At 40.3% G+C, this 24316-nt stretch overlaps 1 protein-coding gene across 3 annotated transcripts in view; it reads left to right on the plus strand.

Annotated features, from left to right (window-relative positions):
- Positions 1-24316, plus strand: part of col17a1b (collagen, type XVII, alpha 1b) — a 25660-nt gene continuing 1344 nt past the window's right edge. Inside the window, exons 1-55 of one of the 3 annotated variants that reach the window (XM_067610305.1) lie at positions 1-408; positions 1670-1734; positions 4730-4780; positions 4931-5035; positions 5300-5608; positions 5709-5765; positions 5866-5901; positions 6033-6083; positions 8009-8146; positions 8913-9641; positions 10292-10375; positions 10504-10566; positions 10700-10858; positions 11210-11302; positions 11389-11433; positions 11525-11668; positions 13367-13969; positions 14085-14135; positions 14252-14269; positions 14404-14430; positions 14544-14606; positions 14702-14797; positions 14918-14980; positions 16124-16159; positions 16320-16373; positions 16458-16493; positions 16584-16619; positions 16728-16790; positions 17322-17357; positions 17559-17630; positions 17725-17751; positions 17869-17904; positions 18039-18074; positions 18187-18267; positions 18429-18464; positions 18563-18655; positions 18968-19048; positions 19205-19255; positions 19377-19436; positions 19560-19619; positions 19704-19730; positions 19864-19914; positions 20075-20161; positions 20291-20329; positions 20452-20565; positions 20653-20772; positions 20862-20972; positions 21145-21279; positions 21361-21471; positions 21684-21869; positions 22944-23093; positions 23250-23477; positions 23643-23807; positions 23948-24028; positions 24143-24226. In XM_067610305.1, the coding sequence (XP_067466406.1) occupies positions 1680-1734; positions 4730-4780; positions 4931-5035; positions 5300-5608; positions 5709-5765; positions 5866-5901; positions 6033-6083; positions 8009-8146; positions 8913-9641; positions 10292-10375; positions 10504-10566; positions 10700-10858; positions 11210-11302; positions 11389-11433; positions 11525-11668; positions 13367-13969; positions 14085-14135; positions 14252-14269; positions 14404-14430; positions 14544-14606; positions 14702-14797; positions 14918-14980; positions 16124-16159; positions 16320-16373; positions 16458-16493; positions 16584-16619; positions 16728-16790; positions 17322-17357; positions 17559-17630; positions 17725-17751; positions 17869-17904; positions 18039-18074; positions 18187-18267; positions 18429-18464; positions 18563-18655; positions 18968-19048; positions 19205-19255; positions 19377-19436; positions 19560-19619; positions 19704-19730; positions 19864-19914; positions 20075-20161; positions 20291-20329; positions 20452-20565; positions 20653-20772; positions 20862-20972; positions 21145-21279; positions 21361-21471; positions 21684-21869; positions 22944-23093; positions 23250-23477; positions 23643-23807; positions 23948-24028; positions 24143-24226 (5623 nt within the window). In that variant the 5' untranslated portion in view covers positions 1-408; positions 1670-1679. The remainder of the gene's footprint in view (positions 409-1669; positions 1735-4729; positions 4781-4930; positions 5036-5299; positions 5609-5708; positions 5766-5865; positions 5902-6032; positions 6084-8008; positions 8147-8912; positions 9642-10291; positions 10376-10503; positions 10567-10699; positions 10859-11209; positions 11303-11388; positions 11434-11524; positions 11669-13366; positions 13970-14084; positions 14136-14251; positions 14270-14403; positions 14431-14543; positions 14607-14701; positions 14798-14917; positions 14981-16123; positions 16160-16319; positions 16374-16457; positions 16494-16583; positions 16620-16727; positions 16791-17321; positions 17358-17558; positions 17631-17724; positions 17752-17868; positions 17905-18038; positions 18075-18186; positions 18268-18428; positions 18465-18562; positions 18656-18967; positions 19049-19204; positions 19256-19376; positions 19437-19559; positions 19620-19703; positions 19731-19863; positions 19915-20074; positions 20162-20290; positions 20330-20451; positions 20566-20652; positions 20773-20861; positions 20973-21144; positions 21280-21360; positions 21472-21683; positions 21870-22943; positions 23094-23249; positions 23478-23642; positions 23808-23947; positions 24029-24142; positions 24227-24316) is intronic. The other 2 variants (XM_067610306.1, XM_067610307.1) reach the window with 2 other exon arrangements.

The following is a 24316-nucleotide window of genomic DNA, read 5'->3' on the forward strand; positions in this document are numbered from 1 at the left end:
CGGTGTCGATAAGTGGTGACTAAAGCAGCAGGAGGAGTTCATCACTTTCCTTTTTTTGCTTTTCACAGTCAGACTATCTGTCTCTGCAGGGGTGAGACCGAAGCTTAATTGGTTCCCTCAGGCTCCGTATTTTTTAACTTCAGCTTTTCGTGCCGTCTACTACACCTGCCTGCCAAGCTCCAGCGTTCATGGGCGCGGTTGGGACGCGTGCCCAAATCTCTGTTTTGACTTGCTTGGGAAAGTTGTGCGAAAAGGCACAAAAGAACCGAAGACTTTAAGAACATCCCACCACGGTGCGTCAACTTCATACACAAACGCATTATCCTCTCTGCGTGGACGCGATCGCACACACTGTCCATCTTGAGAGGAGTCGGGATTTTGATTGATTGTTGTTCGTCTTTGCTGAAGGTATGGATTTATGACAAGAGTACACTGGAATAACCTGGAGACTCTTGTTTATGCTGGATGTTGAGGATGTTTCGCCCCACCTGGCTGTTGCATCTCTGCACTAATAACTGCGCTCTGGGAGTTTGGTGATGGGCTGTCAGACACATTTGTTGGCTTTGTTGGATGGATTTGCGCAAAATCCTCTATACACTTTATTCCTATAAGTTCTTCTTGAAGAACCTCTTGTCTTTACAGCTCAGTAGGGGGTTTTTTTGGGGATCACTTTTCTTCCTGTGGTATTTATAAAATTAGTCTGTTGAGCTCAGGATAGTTTTACATGCTCTCTTTGCTGTGCTATTTGCATCCCTCTAAATATACTACAGACCCTGACCTGACATCAGGCCTTTATATTCTCTGTTCAGATCAGTTACAGGCTATAATGGTGAGCTTTGTACACACATGAAAGAAAATAAGTGCTGAATTTATAATAAAAGTGAAAAGTTCTCTCCTGAAAACATTAATTGCATTGAGCAGGCTATAAATTATGCTTTAAGCAGCTCAAGCTTTGAGGAAAGAGGGGAAAAAAGGGGGAAAAAAGCCATCTTTGGGTTTATTTCTGCATTTTTGTTCCTATATAAGTATGCTGCAAATGAAGCACATGTGGTTAAATGTCCTCGGCTCTTAGGGTGTGGTGAGAGGATGGTCTTTCAGAGCTGTACAGGAATCTGGCTTCTCATATTCTTTTGTTAGTTTTGCTCTTCAAAGACACAAAGTGAATTCAAAGTCTATTGAAGTCTATAAGTAGTTTGATCGTGATGCTTTATAACTTCTGGGGCCTTTTCATGTGGTATCAGCTATTCACATGACATTTAAACGTGCCTGGAAAGTTTTAGGTGACCTGAGAGGTGAATGTTTTGTTCATTTACCTGGACTCACTGGGGACATCTCTGCTTTTGAGGTCATTAAAAGCAGGTTATTCAAGGGGAAACTGCCCTAATCCTGTTTATCAAATAGAGGTTTTTTTTAAAAATGTGGTCATGAGGCTGATTTGATGAGTCTTCAGTGGCATGAAATTTCTAAATAATGTCGTAAACTTAGCTCAGATGTAAGCCCTCTGTTCTTTGACCCGAATAATGCTTGTGACATTTTTGCCCTTTTCCCATCAATTTTTTTTTGTTGTTGTTGTTGCTAGAATGCCATTTAACCACAGTAGCAAACGTTTAACAACAGTTGGCGCAGTATATGCATGACAGTGGTCAACATTTTATCCTCATCTCACCAGATAAGATGGGATGGAGGAGTTAACAAGACAGATGGACTTCTCAGGAGGCTTGTCAGAAGAAAATGGTGAGATTTCTGAATTCATTTCTGTAGATTTGAAACGTAGATCGTAGATAAAGGCAGACACATCACAAAAATCTCCACTTTTTTTTTTTTTACACGCGTAGATGTATGCAGACAACAGAGGTTAATTGCATTTGCTCAAAGCATCAAAAAATTACATTTCAAAAGTTCAACAGCAACACATTTTTCCAAATACAACGCCTCAGGATAAACCACAGACCTTGATGCGCCAAGAAATGATATGAAAGTGTGATTTTTCATCTGAGAGCTTAATGATAGATAGTGTTAGTCTAGACCCAAAAGCCCAAAACACTTATTTTTAGATACCACTGCAACCTTTTCTTGGGTGTTGCTTGGGTGTTTCTTTTGTTTCTCTTTACTGGGGGCTTTCTGTTACTAACAACACGGCATGACTTCACTAGTCTTGGTTTTCATTTCTATTCCTCATTCTCAGGGCTCGAGGTGTCTGGTTTTTGCTCCAGTAGTCATAACTGGATCTAAAAGTACAGCTCAACTCGTACTAACGACTTATGACACGGGCGAGGATGGAGAGGTCAGGGGACGTCTGATTATAAGCTTGACGCTGACCGAGAGAAACATATAATCAGCAATCCTGTCGTTCTTCTCTAGTTTTATGTGTCACTTTTAAAAGTAAGTGAGTTAAGTTGGTAAACTTACAGTAGCGCTGCTCAAACTGGTAGTTACAATTTCCTTTACAAAAGGGAGAAGAGAAAGAGGAAAAATGACACAAGATAATGAAACAAAGATGGAGGATCATAAAAAAGCCAACATAAGTCAGTTAGAAGATGATTTTTACAAATGTGCACTGACTTGGCTTCTCCAAGACTTTGTTGGAAGCTGTTCAAAGTCAGAGTGACAACAGCAAAAGCACGATCAACTGTAGTGTTCAGCGTTGACCTTGAAACAGACAGAAGTCCCTAAAAGGACAGAAGAGGAGGAGGTGGATGAGGAGCAGCAACTGTATTCAGTTATATATTATCTATAACTGAATACAATAAAAGAGACTCAAGAGGCTGCAGCTGGAGAGCAAAAAGCCTCCTAGTGGAAGAAGATTGTCATTAATATTAATCATCAGCACCAAGTTAATTATAAAGGACCTGCACAAACTTTAACTTCATAAGTTTTCAATGGTCTACATTCATTATTATCTAAAGAGCTTTTGAATCATAACTACTGCTGTTTTGTCTCTTGACTTCGCAGCATAATCGTCAAGAGTCAACTGTGAAATAGTTATTATTATTATTATATTATATTATTATATTATATTATATTATATTATATTATTGACCTTGGAAAATGCAGTTGGGCAGAAAGGAATCTTAACACAAGCTCTGTTTACTGGGGAACGTCTGCCAAAGTTTCAGACACATCTTGTGGCCGTCGTCGGCTCATTTGTCATGAAGGTGGATTATAATTGTTATGTGGAAATTTCCCAGTACGTGGAACTTGGGCTTAGAAGATTTTGTCAAAATAAAATTGTAAACCGTGACACCTCCGGAAAAGACTCACTTCTCAGATAAACTTGTTTGTTTTGATAATTTAGTTGATATTCATCAGTGGTGGGAGAAGTTTAAGCTTGTTGAGGTGGAGATAATTTTAACTAATTTATATACTATTGGGTAGTTAATCAAATCAAAGTAACTAGTAATGATATCTGTCAGATAAATGCAGTGGAGTAAAAAGTACAGTATTCCCCTCTGAAATGTAGTGAAGTAGAAGTATACAGCAGCATAAAATGGACAACATCTTTTATTATGTATTGACTGTCGTATTAGGATCTGTAGTAGTGTCCTTGGGTGACTTTAAAGGCGCTTATAAATAAAATGTATTATCATTACTATTATTATTAACAAACAGGTACCTCATCATTGTACATAAATACACCACTGACATTTTTTTTTTGCAAACCCAGTTTTTAATCTTACCTGCAAAATATCATTTTCAGTGTTTCATGTATGAATAACGTCCACATTTGACACATTAAACTAAATATACACTTGAATAGACTCAACATTTAGAAATTTCAGTATCAATTATAACAATAATATAATAAAAAGACACCCTTTATAGAGCGTTTATATGCTGTAACTAATGACTTTATTAAAAGCTCCTGAAAACTTGGATTGAAATCCTAAGTATCTTTCTATAACAATAAATAGTCATGATTAAATAAGCGACAATCAAATTTAAACTTATGGAAAACTTTAAGTTATTATTTTTTAAAACGTTAACACTCAAAACCTCAGTTAATCTGTTTCATCAGGGTGTGGTTTGATCAGTCCCCAGATTCTGAGTCACATGTCGCTGAATCCTGATTGGTGGGTAGAAGTATATGACATCACATTGTTCCAGCTGAGCCCCGCCGCTTTAAAACAGTGAAAAAACTACGAACACAGACATTTCAGAAAGCCCAATAACCAAAATGGTTCGAACTTTGGCAGACAGTGGCATGTTCATGTAGCACTCGGTCATTCATAGTGAGAAGATGGTTGAGGAAGTAAACTCTCAGGGCCTTTAATGGTTAAGAAATAAAGTCATTAGTAAAGTATTTAATACAAGGTGATGAGTCTCTTACAATGTAAACAGAAAGCAAATGTCCTGCTGGAGGAAGATAAACACTATGCAGAGGGATTCTTCTCAACTTAGAAACGTAAACATAGTTCATTACTGCTCATAAACCCTTTATAAACAATTCCTTATTAGTGGTACCACATTGTACTACAGCAGCACAGTTGCGCTACACTAACTCTGCCAACACTTGTAAATCAATCAAAGTCACATTAATTCAACTCTGGAAGCGTCAAAGCTCATAATCAGTCATTCAACACTCCAGTCAACACCTGCCAACTGGGATTAACATAGTTTAAATTCAGGATTATACAGGTTTATCTATAGATCATGTATACATGAATGAACATGAAGTATACTGCACAGCGCACACACTGTATTCATTTTCTTTCTTTCTGTTTGCTATCAGTTGTGACAGAAACTGTAACTTCCACGACCAGATTGACTTCTCTGCCACCAAGTGAGTGTCTCTTTTTTCCTCATCATCCCTGCTTTGATAATTGGCAGTAAACTAAAGCATAATACAATAATTATAGCCGAGCAGGTCTGAGGGAAGCACCCGATGAGTAACAGCTTCTCCTTGTTTTGCTTTGTGTCTTCTCGTTGCTAGAGGGAACCAGCGGATCAAATCACAGGAATATGTCCAGCGGTGCTGGAGGGCTGAGCTTGGAGAAGAATGTCTTAACCCTGAACAGTGGAACTTATTTCTCTTCATGTGAGAGCAAATTTCCACTCATGGTCAAAGAATTGGGAAGTGGTTGTCTTCAGAAACGTTGTGAAATGCTGAATGTCATATTTTTAACTCCTGCTAGAATTAAACTAGTACACATTGTAATTTCTGAGTTTGTGTATCGTTAACGTTTCCCTTCACTTGCAGTTTTTAAGAACCTCCTTAGTGTGACTCAGATATTTTCCTGTTTACTCTGCAGAGATGATAGAGTTACAGGAAATCCAAAATAACTTGTACGCATCCCTCCAGCCTCTGTAGGTGTGAATACCAGTAGCTACAGCTCCTCCTCAGGAGTTTACCTCGGAGGAGACTCCTCAGGAGGAGGTGATGGAGGGGGGAGCTATGTAGACGGGGAAGGTTACGGAAGCGGAAGCGGCGGAGGCGGAGGCGGAGGCGGCACCAGCGGTGGCAGTTATCTCGTCAGCTCGGTGTCAAAGGTCAGGTCCAGCTCGTCTGGTGGTGCCAGGAGAACGCAGACTGCTGGCTCATCACGTGGGGGCCTGTCGCCAGCTTTCCGGGAGAGGAAGACCGTATCCAGCCGCTCGGGAGGTTACGATGGTGAGCTTGGCATCACAAAAGCTTAAATAGAGGAAACCGTTGGGCACTGTCAAGGGTGCTGTTTATATTGCTTTTAAGCTATTGTTTGGTTTCTTTTTAGGAAGTTCCAGTGCAAATTCCTCTCCAGAATTCACACGCAAAGATTATGGAAACTACTGTAAGTGAGAGCGAAATACCTCCAGCTTCATCCTTGTTATGTGTTTATGTGTATTTATGTTTTTGGTTTCTTTTTCATTTTCTGTCTGTTTTCTTTTCAGGCTCCAGCACCACACGAGGGAGGAGCGAAAGCAGAGGTATTCATTCTTCCTGTCTTTATTTCTGTCCTGTTTGACTATCTATTGTACTGACTTACGTTTTATTATATCAGGATTTCGATTTCGGTTGTCCATTGTGTGTTGTGATTTTTTTTTTTTTTTTTTTCCAGAGAGTGAGATCAGAGCCAGATTACAAAGTGCCTCCCCCTCAGCCTCCAGATGTAAGACCACTTGAGACACATGGATCCATATGCTGCCGGTTATGCAATTCCTCATAGAAGCAACAAAGCGTCTTCATTTGCGTGTGTTCATCGGGTCACTTTAGAGCAGCGTGTTTTTTGAATTATGCTGCTGTTCAAATGCTTCAAAACCTCACCATCCAGTATATCACTTACTTTCCCTTCTCTTCCACTTCTCACATGCACACTTAAGCACGTGAAATTTAAATTAGTAACACGTGTGCAGTTCCCTAGACAAAAGATATACATCAGCAGAAAAGAAAAAGGGCGAGATTTAAACAAAGCAGGTTTATTTGCCTTCTGCTCATGTGGGGAAGAAGTTAATGTGCAGATTTGTGGTGGCAACAATGGCACACATGACTCACTGCTTGCACTGTGTGCCTCCCATTAGGAACATAACAACAGTGGAGAGTCAAAGCTTTGTAGAGACTGATTACTCCCCCTGCTGATTAAAGCGAATAACTGCCCTGATTTTATCCACATTTTTGAACTGTTAGTCATTCTGTGCCACCTTAACCCCACCTCAGCCGGGTGTCAGATTGCTCTGTGGCTTTTTCTGCTTTTTCACCAGCAGTGAAAGAAGAAAAAATAGCAGCCCTAACAGTTTAAAAATCAGAGGTGGAATGTAGTACAGTTACTCAAGTAAAGTACTTTTACTTTTCTTGAGTATTTCCATTTTATGCTACTTTATACTTCTGCTTCACTACATTTCAGAGACAAATATTCTCACTCCACTGCATCTATTCAACAGATTATAATTATTACGTACTTAAGAAGATTAAGATTTCACATACAGAACATTTAATTGGCTCATTGTTATTACAGATCAAATTACCCAGCAGTGTATAAAACAGTTAACATGAGCTCCACCTCTTACAGCTACAACATTAGAACACTGCTTACACAATAACATAATGAGTATTTTTACTTCAAGTTCAAGTTCAAGTTCGAGCCCATCTTTACTGTCATGTGTGTTAAAAATACAATGAAATACTTGTGCTCTGACTCTCTGCCTTAACACAAAGGACACATAATCCCAGAACAGTAAAAATACACTACAGACCTACATAGACTATGTACACAGTGCATTCATATACATACATTATATTCACAATATACAGTCCATGATAACAACAAAGTGCATGTGGGTGCGTCAGCAACCTGACTTCCTGTGGAAAGAAGCTGTTACTGAGATGGCTGGTCTGTGATTTGATGCACCAGTAACGTTTTTTGGGTTTTTTTGGATGAAAGAAGATACTTTATTTATTTTTGTACCTCTACTTAAGTAAAATTATGAGTGCAGGACTTTTATTTGTAAAGGAGTATTTATATAATAGTCTGTTGCTACTTTTACTTAAGTAATACAATTCAATACCTATTAAACCACATGTAAAATTACTTTATTACAAGTAAAAGTCCTGCATTCAGAATAAATTTTACTTCAGTAAAATAACAGAAGTACTATAATCAAATTATGAACAATGAATTATGAACAGTGGCCTCTGTCAACATATTTTATTGTTGTACTGTATAAATTGTTGGATTACTATCAATTATGCATGATCAGTATTTGAATGTTGCAGTTGGACAAAATTGAGCAAATTAAGTACTTATCATGTTTGATCTGTATTAATGTATCATATTGTGTCTGTTAACTCTAAATCTGCAGAGGAACTAGTGACAATAGCTGTCAAAAAAAAGTAATTGTTCAATATTTCTCACTGAAATTTAGCTGAGTAGAAGAAATAAAGTAGCATGACATTAGAGGTACCTCAAAGGTTTACATAAGTGCAGTACTGGAGTAAGTGTACACTGAAACAAAGTTTTCAGGGTGAGGTATTGTAGGGCATGTTAAGTATTCTGGTAATCAGTGTTAAGGGTTAACAGGGTGAGTTTGGTTTTTACAGGGACAGAGTTGGATGATGTGAAGAAGCTACTGAAGGGTCGCTCCAGCAGTGTCAGCCCCACTCGCTCTTCCGGGACCCTGCCTGTTCCCAAGAAAGCCAGCGTGGAAACCAAGACCATCTCTGTGGCCTCTCAGTCGGGTATACACCCTCGCCAGAGTCACACACATGCACAGACACTTTGTCTCCCTCTCAAAGATATATGGTTCAGTGTGGCCTCATGTATTACTGTTACGTATTAGTCACACAGCTCAGCACCTGTTCTTCTGAAAGATAATCCCTGGTGAACTCACACGTTAAACAACGCTCACCGCAGTTTTTAAGATATTTTCAGAATCCTGAAAGACTTTTCTTCATTTGGATAAAAAAAACCTTCTGTCCACTGTACAATATAAAAGAATTAAAACCTGTTTTCTTAGTCGCAACTGATTTCTTAATCCAAAAGATGGTAAGCAGAAGTGACATACAGTAACTCTGTGCTTGTTTTGTTTTGTACAACAAAAGAAAAATACAATATAAGTTATGAAAATGTATGAAAAAATAACATAAATATATCATTTTTTTCATGTTGTTATGTTTAATGGCACTTCTGGCTGCCGTCTTACTTAAATAAAGACACAGCTGTGGAAACATGTCAAACATTTTTTGCATCATGGACAGAGTGGACAGAATATTTCTTGATCCAGATGGACGGAGGAGTCTTTGAAGATTGTGAAAATACTTTCAAAACTGCAGGAAGTGTTGTTAAAGGACCTCTTTGAAAACTCACCAGGAGATTTATCTTTTATAAAAACTTTGACTCAACTGAAATGAGCAAACATGAGAGGCGGTTAAGTTTAAGTGAGATAAACTTTATATCTTCTTGATTGTTGCCTTTCTGTTTTTGTTTTGTTTTTCTCTCCCGCAGTTTCAACCTCGTTTGGCTCTGGTGTGACATCAGGCGGGTTCAACACCATTGATACATCTGGCCTGTATGATAACGGTCTGACATCTGGGCAGTTTGATACTGGTGTGAAAACAGGCCAATATGATGTCAGCCTGAAATCGGGGCAATATGGTACTGGTGTCAGATCAGGCCAGTATGATAGTCTGAAACCAGGACAGTGTGAGACTTGTGTCAGATCAGGCCAGTATGACGTTAGTCTGAAATCAGGACAGTATGATACTGGTGTAAAATCAAGCCAGTATGATATTGGTCTGTGCTCAGGACAGTACGATACTGGTGTAAAATCCAGCCAGTATGATACTGGTCTGAAATCAGAGCAGTACAGTGCTGGGGTGAGATCCGGCCAGTATGATACTGGTCTGAAATCAGAGCAGTACAGTGCTGGGGTGAGATCCGGCCAGTATGATACTAGTCTGAGATCAGAGCAGTACAGTGCCGGGGTCAGATCCGGCCAGTATGATACTAGTCTGAGATCAGAGCAGTACAGTGCCGGGGTCAGAACCGGCCAGTATGATACTTCCACACTGGATGCTCTGCTTCCGTCCTTCTCTTGGTCTGCCTCCACCCTGCCCTCCTCCTCCGCCACGGTGGTCACTGGCAACACCAGCAGCTACACGTACCAGGGCGGCACCAACAACATGGCAGGAGGATCCTCACCCCTCAACCCCACCTCACCCTCGTCCCTGTCAGGTGAGACCAAACGTCTCCCAAGTATCACCTGTTACCTGCAGGTGAAATGTAATTTTATTAGAAAGTTAGTGAGGAACGTTTAGTGGAGGTTTTGTCTTTATTAGCACTAAAACAATCAGACAGTCAGTTAATCTACACTACTTTCACTTAATTATTATCATTGAAGTAATTTATCAAGCAAAAATGTAAAACTTTTGCTGGTTCAGGCTTCTCAGATGTGAATATTTGATGCTTTTCTCTTTTTTATTATTATTTTACATTAAATTAAATATCTTTGGCAATTTGGCAAACAGGCAATTTGAAGATATCACCTCAGAAACTGTGATGGACATGTTTCAATATTTTATGGACCGAAAAGTTCATTTGGAAATAACTTATATTCACCTTAGTTTTTATATTCTGGGTTCAGTTTTATGCTTAACACCTTGTGTTATTTACAGTTTGCTTTATTTCTTTTCATTTTGTTTGTCCTTCCACGTCTGCTTTTGTTGATTTTCTTCATTTTTGTCTCATTCTGTGAATATTTGTTTGTGTTTAATGTGTGTCTTTTAAAAAAAATCAAATCTAGTCCATCAAAGAAAAATTATCAGATTGATGAAAATATTCATTATTTGCAGCTCTAGTGTTTAATTCTACATCTCTGTTCGCAGTTTACGGCTTTCAGAATAATCTGGCGCCCACTTCTGGCAGTGTTCTCACCACCAGTGGAGCAAACGTAAATGCTAATCTCGGAGGTACGGTGGCACATCTCCTAAAAATTTCCACAGTATCTTGACACTATTAATATTCTGCAGTCAATAAATATCAAATATAGTGCCTTTATTATGTCAGTATCTCCATGCTCGTGTGTTTGTCTCTGCAGGTTATGGTGTTCAGAAGAACGTGTCAAATGGTGGTGGTGTCGTCAGCACTGGAGTCTCTACAAGTGAGCACAAAGTTGTCCTGTTAGCTGAAAAAATGTTTTCACACTTCAAGCAATTCTCAAATTTTGAAAGTGAGTCACTTTCTGTTAAACGATTCCTGCAGTAACAACCTGTTTTTGTTGTTTTTGTTCTCAGCCACTAGATCCCAAACTGAAGATGCATATAAGAAAGATTATAAGTTCCTGATCTCTGAAAAGGAGAACGTTCCAGTCAAGAGAGACGCAGAAATACTCATTTTGGCCAAAGACAGCGGCAAGCAGTTCACCAGCGGCAGCAGCGTTCATTTAGGAGGAGGTCAGTCAGCTGCTAAAACACTTAATTTTCTTTCACCTTAATCGAATTTCTGAACATTTTTTGGACCCAATCTTAGATCCCCAAATTCCCATGATCACAGTAAGTTGTAAAACATATTTAAACAGAATACAACTATTCTATTTTCATTAATAACACATTAAGCAACCCTGATACTGCTCACTTGGAGGCTGTTAAAGGAATCATTTAAGCTTCCTGGATCTGCTCAGTTCTCTTAAACCATCACAACACAAATCAAACACTTCTGTTTTGCAACAAAACAGCTGAAACAACCTAAAGACAATTCAACTTGTACTAATGATTTCTAATGAATGTTGTTTTTTTTTTTTACAGGGTCGATTTCAGGAGACTCCATAAAGAAAGAGAAGCTTATTTCAAGCTACAGTGAGACAGCTCCACTGAAGACAGAGACAGGCAACTCTTACTGTGAGTTCTCATTTAAAACATCTTTAGTAATAAAAAAAATGACATTAATCGACAAAATCAGTAACCATTATTAATTAATTCACTAGATGGATCATCTGGAGTTGTAATGAAAGACAAAGCCACCTATGCAGGTACGTTTGATTGCATGTGTGTTGATATTTTCAGGATGGTGAATATTTTAGTTTTTGAAAGTGAGAACATGTCTTTTTCTTCCGTCTTCAGAGATTCACAGGGACAGCGGCATCTTCGGAGGCGGAGGACTGTGCTGCTGCTCCGACGCGTGTTGCTCCTGGTGGAAATGGCTGCTGGGTCTCCTCCTCCTCTCCTTGCTCCTGCTTGGACTCCTCTTTGGGCTCATTGCCTTGGGTGAGGATCAATTATGAAACATCCTGAAATTTGAATTTAGGGATGATGATAAAAACCTTGGGAGTCATGCGATACTCTCTGGTGTTGCTCTGTAATGAAGTGCTTGGGAGTGACTGTTTTTGAGGCAATGAAATGTGTGTTTTAGCTTTTACAGGCATGTGAGCATTATTTCACAGTGCTGCAAAGAGCTGGTAGACCGTAAATGTACTCCTCTCCCTGGAAATTTGATCCCTGGGCTCTGTCCCGCTGCCATAAAGTCGGCCTGACATTCATTGTCAGTGGAGCAGCTCCAGAAATTGCTGCTTGATGACATCACAGACTCCAGTTTGTTCCCCTGCAGCAGGAGTGCCGTTGATGTGGATTCATCCTGATTCAATGTGTACAAACCTGGAATAACATTTGCATTCTCTTCGATTTGAGGTTTATTTTTACATAAAGTATGCACACATCAAAACCTGCTGAGCACATTTAATAAGACACATAAGAAATTACTGATTGATTCACACAATTAGCAAAATTATCATAAACTGTGAATCCAGTGGAGAACATATATTTACTGTCTTCAGGTTCTTTTTTCAATTATTTTAAATACAACCTAAGTGTAATCAGAAAGTACACAATGTTTAGTGTGACTACACTACAGTGTGTGTATGTAGTTTCAAAAAAGTCTTTATATCTTTAGTTTTTCTCATTGACTGACAAACAGATAAATACTTTAAGCTGAATATGAAGTAGTAACAGGTGTGTGAACATGTGGCACCGTACCAAAGTTGTTTTCTCTCATTTTTTCAATAACATGGTTTCTTTAGTGATCTGACAGATCATATTGGTTGTGTTATTTGGGCTTTTTGGCTTTAGTTAATGAGGTTTTGGCAGAATATTGTGGGAAAAGGCAGAACAGGCGAACAGATGACTGTAGTTCAAAGAGTTTAAATCAGGACAAATCAATCAAAATGATTTGAATAAACAATTAGTCAAAATACTTTGTTTTGAAGTTTACGCTTCTTTTACGCACTGAAATTAACACCAACCAGCACATTATTCAGCAAGAGTACAGGTTTCTGGTTTGGATCTGTGATCACATCTGTATCTAATCTGTAAATATGTATTGTATTTATAATTTGAATATTATGTTTTGGACTCAAACATCTTCTTTTTCCAAAGTTGTCTGGATGTAATTTAACAACTTGATTTTTTTTTAACAACTACAATATTTTGCTATGTGTTATCTTTACGGTTCATTAATTTTTAAAGTAATTCTTCTTTAAATTCTTAAATAATCAATTATTTAGTATAATATTTATCAGTTATTTTGGTGGCTTACCCAAATATGTTACCCCCCACCCCATCCATAATGTGTATTTTTGTGTATTATTCCTTTCTTTCGAAAGTCTTTTTGGAAATTTAGTTGATAGAAAAGTCTGTCAAAACGGTGCATTCATGTGCAGTCAGGTTGGAAAAGTGACTTCCCTAATCAGAGTTTAGTTTGTGGATGCAATGCTGTTTTGCAACCAACTATAAAATGATGGCTTGTTGGAGTACCCAAACCCAGGAGGCAGCTACTACTGATAAGTTTTTGACCTGTGGGAAACACTATATTTGGATGTTAAACAACAGACTGAGAATCATTTCTTAACTCTGCCTGAATGTGAGCTCTTTGTGTGTGAATCCTAACAAATGTTGATGCCCCTTTCTCAGCCGAGGACGTGAGAAAGCTGAAGAATCGAGTGGCTACTCTGGAGGCTGAAGCCTCGGCTGCTGCTGCTCATACCAGTCGTCTGTCAGGTTCTTCCAATGACATCAACGCCTATGCGGGTGGTGCAGCTGGTGCGGGTGGCTCCCACACTGACATACACCTCGCTGCTGGAGGAGGTTCGGGCTCCGGTACTGGAACACGAATCGGAGTGGCTGGTGCTGGTGGCTCCACTGGTACAAGTGGCAATGACATCGGCACTGCTGGCTTTGGTGCTGCTGGTGCTGCCGGTGGTGCAGGTGGTGCCGGTGGTGCCAGTGGTGCCAGTGGGACCATTGGAGTTAGTGCTGGAGGTGCCGGCACCAGCGTCAGTGGTGGTACCAGCACCAGTGGTACTAGCTTCAGTGGTAGCACTGGCAGTAGTGGCACCAGCTTCGGTGGTGGCACTGGCACTAGTGGCACCGGCTTCGGTCATGGCACTAGCACTGGTGGCGCCGTCTTCACTGGCCTCGGGACAGGTGTAAGCGGAGGACACATCGATGTTGCTGCTCTCCAGGTGACCGTCCAGCACATGCTAAGATCGGAAATGCATTCACAGGCATTCAGAGGTACTGCACATTTATACTGACTACATGAATATGCATACACTTACACCGATACACACACACACACACACACACATACAATCAATCATGTTCATTGAATGGTTGTTTTGTCTTTTAGCTTTTCTAGTATCCTCAGTGCAGGGAGAGAGAGGGCTGCCTGGACCTAAAGGTGAAATTCAAATATTATTATACTCATAAAATCTAAACTTTTACCCTTTTTTAACTAATTACCAGGAGCTGTGTTTATTTTATGTTAATTTATGTTTATTCTGCTTCTTCTTTTAGGGGACACTGGATCTAAAGGTCGGGCAGCAAAACCATCAACTGCTATAAATCTTTTTCAGATTTATTCAGTTTTAATTCTGCTGTTCTGTTGAATTTTTATTTGTTTCTGATCTACTGTCGTCATAATCAGATGTATGTTTTTCTTGTCACAGGAGATACTGGTTTCCCTGGAATGCCAGGTGAGGAATGATGCCTAACATTTTCCTTGAGTCATTACCAGTATTTCATCTTTTTTCAGGAATAATGTGCAGGATCATGATGTCATTTTACTTACCATGACCTTTGACCTCAGGTCCTCCTGGTGCAATGGGCCACCCAGGCGCTGACGGTCAGAAAGGACAGAAAGGAAGCCAAGGTACAGAGAGCGGTTCGGTTCAAAATGCATGATACAAGTACATTGTTTGGCTTATTTAGAGTAAGCAAGTATCTGATTTTAAAATATCTGATCAGGTGATCATGGCCTCGAGGGGCCACCAGGTATCCGGGGTCGTGAAGGCCCTGCTGGCCCCAGAGGTGAACCAGGTTTTGGAACAAAAGGTGACAGAGGTACGTCTTAGATACAGCTCACACAACTTCTGCATTTACTAGTGAATAATAATTACACCCAGCTGAACATGATCACAAAGGTTGTGTAACTGCAGAATCTCATTTCTTTGGTTTCTGCAGGTGCTCCTGGAGATCCAGGGGTTCCTGGGTCTGTGGGACCTGCCGGCCTGGCTGGACCAAAAGGTGAGAACCTTACTTTTCAATTTTTTCAAAAAGTTGAACAAAAATATCTAATTGTGAAGTAGTTTTTTCATCAAATTTCTATTGGTTTGACTTGCTGACAAAAATGCATCAGTTTATTACCTCATGGTGTAAGAACTATAATCTCCACCAGGTGGCAGCATAGAGTCAGTTTGCTAATAACGCCACATTAGCAAGCAAGACCCCTTTCTAGATGCACACAAACCCAGTGCTTAATACTAAAAATGCACATAAAATTTAAAAATGAAAGGTATTTACATTAGTCACCTCCTGCTGCACCAGTTGGCTCAAATCAATATTTTAACCGATAATCATTCATAGACTTTTGAGCATAACTGGGATGTTCAATTTGAAAATCAATCTGTTCTCTGACAAACTCTTTAATTACAGGACACCGCCTGCAATACCATTCCATGTTTATCTCTCTAACTGATGTCCTAAACTTTAGATTGATTCTGCTCATCATTTTGTCCTGCCCTTATTTACCGTTATTGATTTCAAATCACTAAAACTATGGAAACTAAAACTAAAGATTGTGGAATAGCTCAACTGATTTGGAGAACAGAATCCATACATGTGGATACATATCTAATATATATATCCAGATATTTGTGTTTAAGAGTAAAATGAACACAGATAGGACAACAAATTAGTGTGAGGTTGATCTTTAGATCTTTATTGTCACAATAATCAATAAACTACCAGCTATGATTGGCTGAATGCACAGGACACACGTCCCACCAGCCTGAGTCAGCTGTAAGAGTGAGAGAACTAGTTGGCAAAAATAGTCAAAATAGAAAGGTATGGTGCTGAAATTGAAACATGATGAGCGGGGTCGATGAAGGGGTACTGGAGTGCATCTGATAGCACTGTGAGGGTTTGTCAGACTTCAAAGTTTTGGAGCCACCGCTGTATATACTGTCTTATAGTCACATTAAAATTAACAAAGAAAGAAATGATGTAAAATTAGTAAAATTTTACATCATTGTCTGTGTCGGTTCTTTTCATCTAACATTCCACTGTGAATGTTAGATGTTAGTTTCACATGAGTGTTGGGCATGACTATAATAATGTTCCTGTTAAACTGCATTTTTCCTTGATTTTAATTATTCATCTTTGCTCTAGGTGAACCTGGAGCTCATGGCCTTTCTGGACCACCAGGTGAGTTTCTTCCTGTTCTCATTCTTTCAGAGCATTACAGTCATTACAGAAACACCCGCTGAGGTGAATATTATCTCAAATTTAGCAGCACCAAGTGAAAACACTGTTAGCGGTGACTAGTCTTAATCCCTGGCATCTTACATGAACTGTTTCTTTACAGGTCAACCAGGTCTTCAAGGTTTCCGTGGAGAGGCAGGGGCTCCTGGAGCTAAAGGTAGGTTACATGGAAATGTGCAGATAGCAAAATTATTTTATATGCTGTAATAATGTTAATTACACTCACTCTCTGACTCTGCAGGCGACAGAGGGCTTGCTGGATTTCAAGGACTTAAAGGTGTGTTGTACAGTAGGTTCCTCAGACGTTAATAAGACTTGTGGGGTCAGTAAATGTTTCTAACTGTTGTTTAATTCATGTTTATTTTAGGTGAACCTGGTGACAAAGGTCTCAGAGGTCTGCAAGGTCAGTACAGCTTTGTAAATAAAACTATATTTGTAGCTGTCAAATTGACATGTTATTGACCCTGTGCAGTCTATGTGAGTTTCTTAATCCAGTTGTCCCACTCCTCAGGTGAACCTGGTTTACCAGGTCTGTCTGGGCCAGCTGGAGAGAAAGGATCCAAGGGATCGATGGGTGAGTCAACGGACCCCCAGCCTCAGACTTTCCCACTAATTATGTTTTCAGTGGATTGCACTGAATTAAAGAATGAGTTCACAATTTTTCAAGTCTGTCTTAAAACAATAGTCAGGTCCCCAAATGAACATTGAATTAATTTTTCTTGCCATAATCATTCCTGTTCATACATTAATTGTGAACCTATCCTTTAAGGTGATGAGTGTGATCGTACCAAATGTTTCATCCATCTAAGAAAGTAGAATAAATACTCAATCATTCATATTATGTATTTTTAAAAATAACTTTACTTCTACACCTTTAAAAATGAGTTATAGAAGCTGTTTAAAATTAGTTAGTTAAGCAAAGTAACACACTCCATCCACCAGGAGGCAGCAGCGAGGAGTCTGCTCCCTCTACTGTTTATTTAAGGAATAACAGACCCTGAAAAGAAAAACAGACTATTGCAACAAATGTTTTTGCTTTTAGAGTGACTTATGGATTGATATTTACCAGAATATGTGTTTTTTTATTTTCCTTTTATGTCATCAGGGCTGTCTGGCCAAGATGGTGCAAAAGGCTCAAGAGGTAAATGAGTCATGACTGTCTAAGCATTACTAATACACCTATTTAAATATTATTTTAATATGCACAAGGACATTACATCAGAGGTTGAATATATTAGGGTCAAGCTAATAGCAGAAGCTTTTATTCCTCTTGCTTTTTAGGTTAAAATAAATCAAATAAATCTTTATGATCTTAAATTATATTTTTATATTTGGCCCTCAGGTGACCAAGGGCCTGCTGGACCCCCTGGACTCAGGGGTCCTGCTGGGCCTCCTGGAGATGCTGGACTTCAAGGTAAAGTGAACTTGCTGTCGCTCTTATGAAACATGATATTTATCTTTAGCGGACAATATAATGAGATATATTTATAATTCCTCCCTCTCTCTAGGAGCACCTGGGCTTCAAGGACCACCAGGTACGGGTCAACACACACACAACACACATTGTAGTTTAATTATGAACTCTGTGGAGTATTTTGCTCCAGATTCTTTGCTTTAAACGCTGTCATTACATTCTCACATCTTATTTTTAGGAATACCAGGGAATCCAGGACAGCCAGGGGCCAAAGGTACAACTCCTGTCAACTCTAGTGGTTTAATGAAATCAGAAAGGCCTTCTCCAGCAGAAAACTGTCATACTTTCTAAAACCCTGCAGCTCTGTGCAATTAATTAGAAGTGTGAAATGTGTCTGTCTTATTTTAGGTGAAATGGGTCAAGCAGGAAGAATCATTAATGCAGGTAACAAAGCATGAACAACAGATTATTATTATTATTAGATTATGAGATTATTTACAAGCCATTGATTAGACTATAGTTTTGAAGATATCTGACCATTACTGTTATTTTCCAGCTGGCTCCACCTCTGTGGGTATCCCAGGACCACCTGGACCTTCTGGTCCTCCCGGCCCTGCTGGACCTCCAGGATTATCAGGTCTGATGCTTGACAGCCCAGAAAAAACCCAGCCCTTGTCCACGTCATTCTGCATGATGACTGATTGCACCATATCAGAATTAACAATGCTTATCACTGTTGAATTGGCTAACTTAAGTGTTTGTATTTCTTTATTATCTTTCTTTTTTGTACCTCCCCAGGTCCCATTGGTCCTGCTGGTCTGCCTGGCCAGCCTGGTAGGTCATTGCATTCTCCTGGACTTAAAAAAAGTGTTTTACATTGGATATGTAGCCTTCAGAGTCTCATAACAGCTGCGTTTTGTTTGTCTTCACAGGTCCTAAAGGTGACAGGGGATACAAGGGAGACCAGGGAGAAGCAGGAGTATCAGTGAGAACGTCTGAAACTATAAGCTCATCCAGATCTGAGAGTGAGTCCTCTTTTTATGAAGCCCAGACACCCTACAGTATTTAGGACTGAGAAATGTCTACAATATATCATGATCTGCTGCAGATATACATAGAATTGCCAATAAAAACAGAAATTCTACTTTCCATTTGAACCTTAATGAGATAAGATACAATAGAGACAAACAGAAAATGAGAGAAGTGAGAAACGGTGAATTACAGGCGACAAAGGCCCTCGGCTGACTACATGGTCAGCATCTTAAAGCCCTCTACCTCCAGGACACCCCAGAAATGTTTTTTTTATTTGGTCTGTTGTTGGTCTGTTTCTGCTTTAGGGCAGTTTGGTGCTGCCGGAACCTCAGTAGTATCTGGCCCACCAGGCCCACCAGGTCCACCTGGACCTCCTGGACGTCCAGGTAAGTAAGACACAATGTGCTCTGTTTTGAAATCATCAAAGTCGTTATCTTAAAGGATTTTGTGGAATTTGTCAGACACCATCTGAGAATCTCTGTTCCTGCAATGACACGTTCTTTAAAATGTGTCACTGACCATCTGAATAATTTCTTCATTAGGAGACTCAAGACAAGGACCTCCAGGACCGCCTGGTCCTCAAGGTCCTCCAGGTCAGACAGCCAAGTATTTGAGCTCATCAAATCCAGTTTCAAATTGTGATTCTGAGGTTGCTATTATAAGAAGCTTATCCATCCTTTGTATCAAACATTAATCCTCATGTCTGCCTTATAGGTTATGGAAGACCAGGACCTAAAGGAGACAAAGGAGACTCAAGCTTTGCATCCAGCTCTGGTATGATCCAAAATCTGAATTTTTGCTCCGTCAGGATGCAACAAGCAGAAGCAGAGCACTTCACAGAACACACTGGAAAATGGTGACACAACTGTATTCATGTCAACACTGCTCTTCTTACAGGAACATATTATCGTGGACCACCAGGACCACCTGGGACTCCTGGGCAGAAGGGAGAAACAGGTCACCTCTTATGTCTCATTTAATACAACTTCCTCTCTGTTAGTTTACTTGTACTTTATCATGAAATTTCTGTCATTGTTTTAGGTTCTCCTGGACCAAGAGGGTACCAAGGTATCTCTCTTTCTTTAAATTATGTGTATCTTGGCGTAATTTACTATCAACTAATTGTAATCAACTATCTTTACATAACAGTACAGATAGTTGTGAGCAAATCTTGAACTGTGACATCTCATTTGTGTCTCAGGTGAACCAGGTTTGCCCGGTAACCCAGGAAGACCAGGAACCTCAGAGAGAGGTCAGTCGTTTGTCCATCGAACGAACATCCAAACACAAATCATACATAATCAGATTAGAAAGCCATACTTGTGAAATCTTGGAGGGCTGAGCATGTGTGTGGAGCATGCTAAGCGCATAGTGTGATAGATATACTGTAATTGTATATTTCTTCCTTACAGTGTCAACTTATGCTGGAGGACCCGCGATCCAAGGACCACCGGGTCCACCTGGACCTCCTGGACGTCCAGGACCACAGGGAATTAAAGGTAAAGCTAACAACAAAATGTCTGTACAGAGAGGAATCAGTGCTTTATTTTCTGTATTGTAGAGTAGATGTATCTGCCTGTGTGCATCATCTGACGATAATCCTTTTGTTGTTTTCAATCATTTCCAAGGTGACACCGGAGCTCCTGGTTTACCTGGCTCTTCACGAGGTAGAAAAAAATCATAATATCCTTACGACTCTCATCTTTTATCTTGTAAAATCACAAGAATGGTGTTAAAGTTTGAGTTCAACTATACTCTTCAGGCTCTTTACTATCTCATTTTTCCTCAGGCTCAATCTCAGTCACCTCAGGGCCTCCTGGTCCTCCAGGTCCTCCTGGCCCTCCAGGCTATCCCGGCTCCTTCTCTTCTACTGAGATGCACCAGTACATCGCCAGCTATCTAAGTAAGTGTTTTTCTGAAGTAAGATCACAAGATCACAGGCTGTCAGGAGACGAAACAGAGTTAAACATGTTTAATTTGTTCCATGCAGGTAGAAACAGACAGGCTGGCATCCCTGGACCTCCAGGTCCACCTGGGCCTCCTGGAATCCCTGGAACCTTCTCAGGCTCTATGGAGGACATCTCCGCTCGCATCATTGCATACATACAACGTAAGCCTGTGATTTTCCCCAGAATTTCTATCACTAAATGACAGTGTGAGGAGTACTTTATGTTTTAATTTTGTGTTGTGCTATTGCAGGTTCAGGCTCAGGCCTAAGCATTGGCGCTCAGGGTCCTCCAGGACCACCTGGCCCTCCTGGCCCCGGCTCTGGATCCCTGACTGTCAACGCGCTGATCACCATGCTACAGAGTACGTACATACATTTTCAGTCTGAGCCGCATCCTGTCAGACACATATAGGATCCATGCTGCACCCCACACATTTACAGAAGACCAGTGTGTCCACAAGCTCTTCAACATACACTCATCTGACAGAGTTATGCATGGAGCTAAACTATGTCTCTCTGCTTTGATCTGCTCAGGAGATGATGTGAGGAGATATGTGTTAGGACCACCAGGGCCACAAGGACCACCAGGACCACCAGGGGCATCAGGAGGAATATCTGGCACTTACAATGTACAGGAGATAGCTACGTATGTCTTCAACATCATGAATGGTAAGTACTGGTTGCAAGGAAAACATTGACCCCGGAAGTGGTGCCTGAACTTCAATCAATCAAAATGTTTTTGTTTCACAGAGAGAGGGATTGCTAGAGGTCCACCTGGACCACCAGGCCCTCCCGGACCTGCAAGTACAGGAGGCCATGGATTTACTACTGCTACGATTGACTACACTGCACTGATGAGAAGTAAGATCATTTATTAACTTTTCCCTTTGACAGACACTGACCTTATCTTACCTAAAGAGTGAAGATAAACTGTACAGGATGAACTGGATTTAGATCTGCTCGTCTTGTTGTTTTACTCAATAAATTACACAGAGCACAATCTATGTTCTCCACCACTGAGTAAAGCTGAGGAAAGGTCACTCAATCACCATCTTCCTTGCATCCTCACCCAGATTCAGACTTCCGCTCATGGCTTAACTCTGCTGTACAACATGGTCCTCCTGGTCCTCCGGGTGTTCGAGGGCTTCCTGGTCCTCCAGGCCCTCAGGGACCGCCAGGAGCCTCCACTTCCACTTCCACTGTGTACGGAGCAGGTGGTCGCGGATACAACTTGGAGGAAATTCAGCGTTACCTGCAAGGTGAGTCTGGCAAACTGGGTGAACATAATTTATTGTTTAAAGTGAGGTTGACTGACTGTTAATGTAAATTCAAAAGTTATTTATTATATAAAGTAGTTTAATTCTTCTCAGCTGTGAATGTTTTGGCAAAAAGTATGTCTAGCAATGAATAATAGTCATTATAACAACAAGATGTAAAACAATCTACCTACAACCTACCAATATTATTACACTGAATATAGTACAGTTAAAAATGTATTGATGATTACATCTTTTAGCTACTTCAAGTGAAATGTTTGCACTTATACTTAGAAGAAGAAAAAAGAAGAAAAAACTTAAGACAAGACTTTAATGGTTGTCATAATTGCCTGCCTGAGAGAATATTTACTGAAAACAGAATTAAACATTTACATATGGCAAAGCAAATTAGACTTTCTTGTAAACATCAACCAAAGGCAATGTGTTTGCAGACGCATTTCCAATTATTTGTTTGCCTTGAAGTCACGACAGGAAAAAAAAAACAGAAACGCATGCAAAGTACAACAACAACAACAAAAAAAACCCAACAGAAAATCAACATGTAAATTCTTGCTTTACTGACAGAGAATTACCTAAATATGGCAGGGTTTGCCTCATTCCCTACCTGCTACAGTCTTGTGCTAACACTATAATACTTCTCAATACATGGAGTTTCCAGTTTATCGGGTCCACTAGGCTGAAAAGCGGTGTGTTGCTGCCCCCTCTGGTTGAACATTTCAAGCCTGTTTCACTGCTGGGTGTGGTCAGAAGTGTAACCACACCCAACAATGATGTCACAGTGTACTGACACAACCTGAAGTACACTTTTATGTCACTCCAGCAAAGTGAGAGGTTAAAACCGGAGCATTAAATGCTACCTTTGCTGTATGTTATGTAACTTTCAGTTTTTGTTGGCATATTAGAATGGTGTTGATTCAGTTATTTGTTTGACAGTGGTTGTGTGTTTCTAATAATTTCACTGCTCCTTGTTTCATACATTTGCCCTCATTGATATAAATGGGGTTGCATTAGTGATTGTCATTTTTTTTTACACTTTTTGAATTTAATGTTTCTTAGGCTCTGGCTTCAGAGGTCTTCCTGGCCCTCCTGGTCCTCAAGGTCCACAGGGTCCACAGGGTCCACCAGGCAGTCACAGTGGATCGGTTTCCTTCAGTGGAAACTTCCCTCGGGAGACCATCCATGCTGAAATTCAGAACTATCTGACCAGTGAGCTCCTATCATACACAGATGATTATGAGTCTGTCTTCAAACATAACCATCCTAGCTGCTTAAATGTGCTTGTGTGGATACATTTGTGTAAAAACTAAGACAGCCATGTCAGCTCAGATGACTCAGATCTCACACATGAACCTTTTCTAACAGGTGACAACGTTCGGCGCACCATCATTGGACCTCCCGGTCCCCAAGGACCGAGAGGTCAGAAAGGAGATCGTGGAGAGCCAGGTTACGTCCAGGGCTACGTGCAGAGCCAGAGCCAGTCTCAGGGTGACTCTCGCTATGGTTCCCAGCACAGAGAGATCGACGTCAGCAAGCTCACTGAGACACTGGACTACTCCAACGTTGCCTTGAAAGTTACGGACTACATCAAGAGTGAGTAGATTGTGGCTGCCAAACATGGAGAGAATTAGTCATTTCAGGAACTAATTAAAACCTGTATTGTTATACATAAATTGGAACTAATAGACATGGAATTAAGTGAACAAGTATGACCACATGTGTGACAACAGTACTTAAGATATAATAATCTTTCTCTAGATAAAGGCCTCCTGCAGGATTATCTGGTTGAGGGTCCTTGGAGAGCAAATGTAAGAGCGATTCAAGGCCCCGCTGGTCCACCTGGCCCTCCTGGACCACCTGGCTACAGCCGCGTCATTGGGTCCTACGGCAACGTCACAGCTGACCTGATGGACTTCTTCAGAAGTAAGGACACAGATTTATTATTTTCCACGTGTTGTATCAGATTAAACTCTACAGCAATGGAAAACTATCTGGACTTATGTAAGCGTAGTTGGAAAATGTTGCTTCATTACCACTGAATCTGGGCTTTTGCTCTTTCACAGCCTATGGCACCATCCCTGGTCCTCCAGGAAATCCTGGACCAAGGGGAGAAAGAGGGTATCCAGGACCTAGAGGAGAAAAGGGTACAGCCCAGTGGAATAGATAACATTGAGAAAACTCTGTTGTATATTTGTCAGAGTAGAAAAATAGAGTGAAGTGACGGAAACAAGCAATCTGAGAGTCTTGTATGTTTACAGGTGATCCTGGACGCCAAGGTTTACCAGGACTACCAGGGTCATACACTGTACAAATTCCACACCGAGTGCAGAAGAGGGACACAGGTAACACACTTCCAATGTTGTCAAATTGTGTAAAAATATGTAAAAGTGTCACATACATGTAACTCAACATACATGTAACTCATCACTAAA

This window comes from Thunnus thynnus, chromosome 14 (assembly GCF_963924715.1).
Source record: "Thunnus thynnus chromosome 14, fThuThy2.1, whole genome shotgun sequence".
NCBI classification, from domain to species: Eukaryota; Metazoa; Chordata; class Actinopteri; order Scombriformes; family Scombridae; genus Thunnus; species Thunnus thynnus.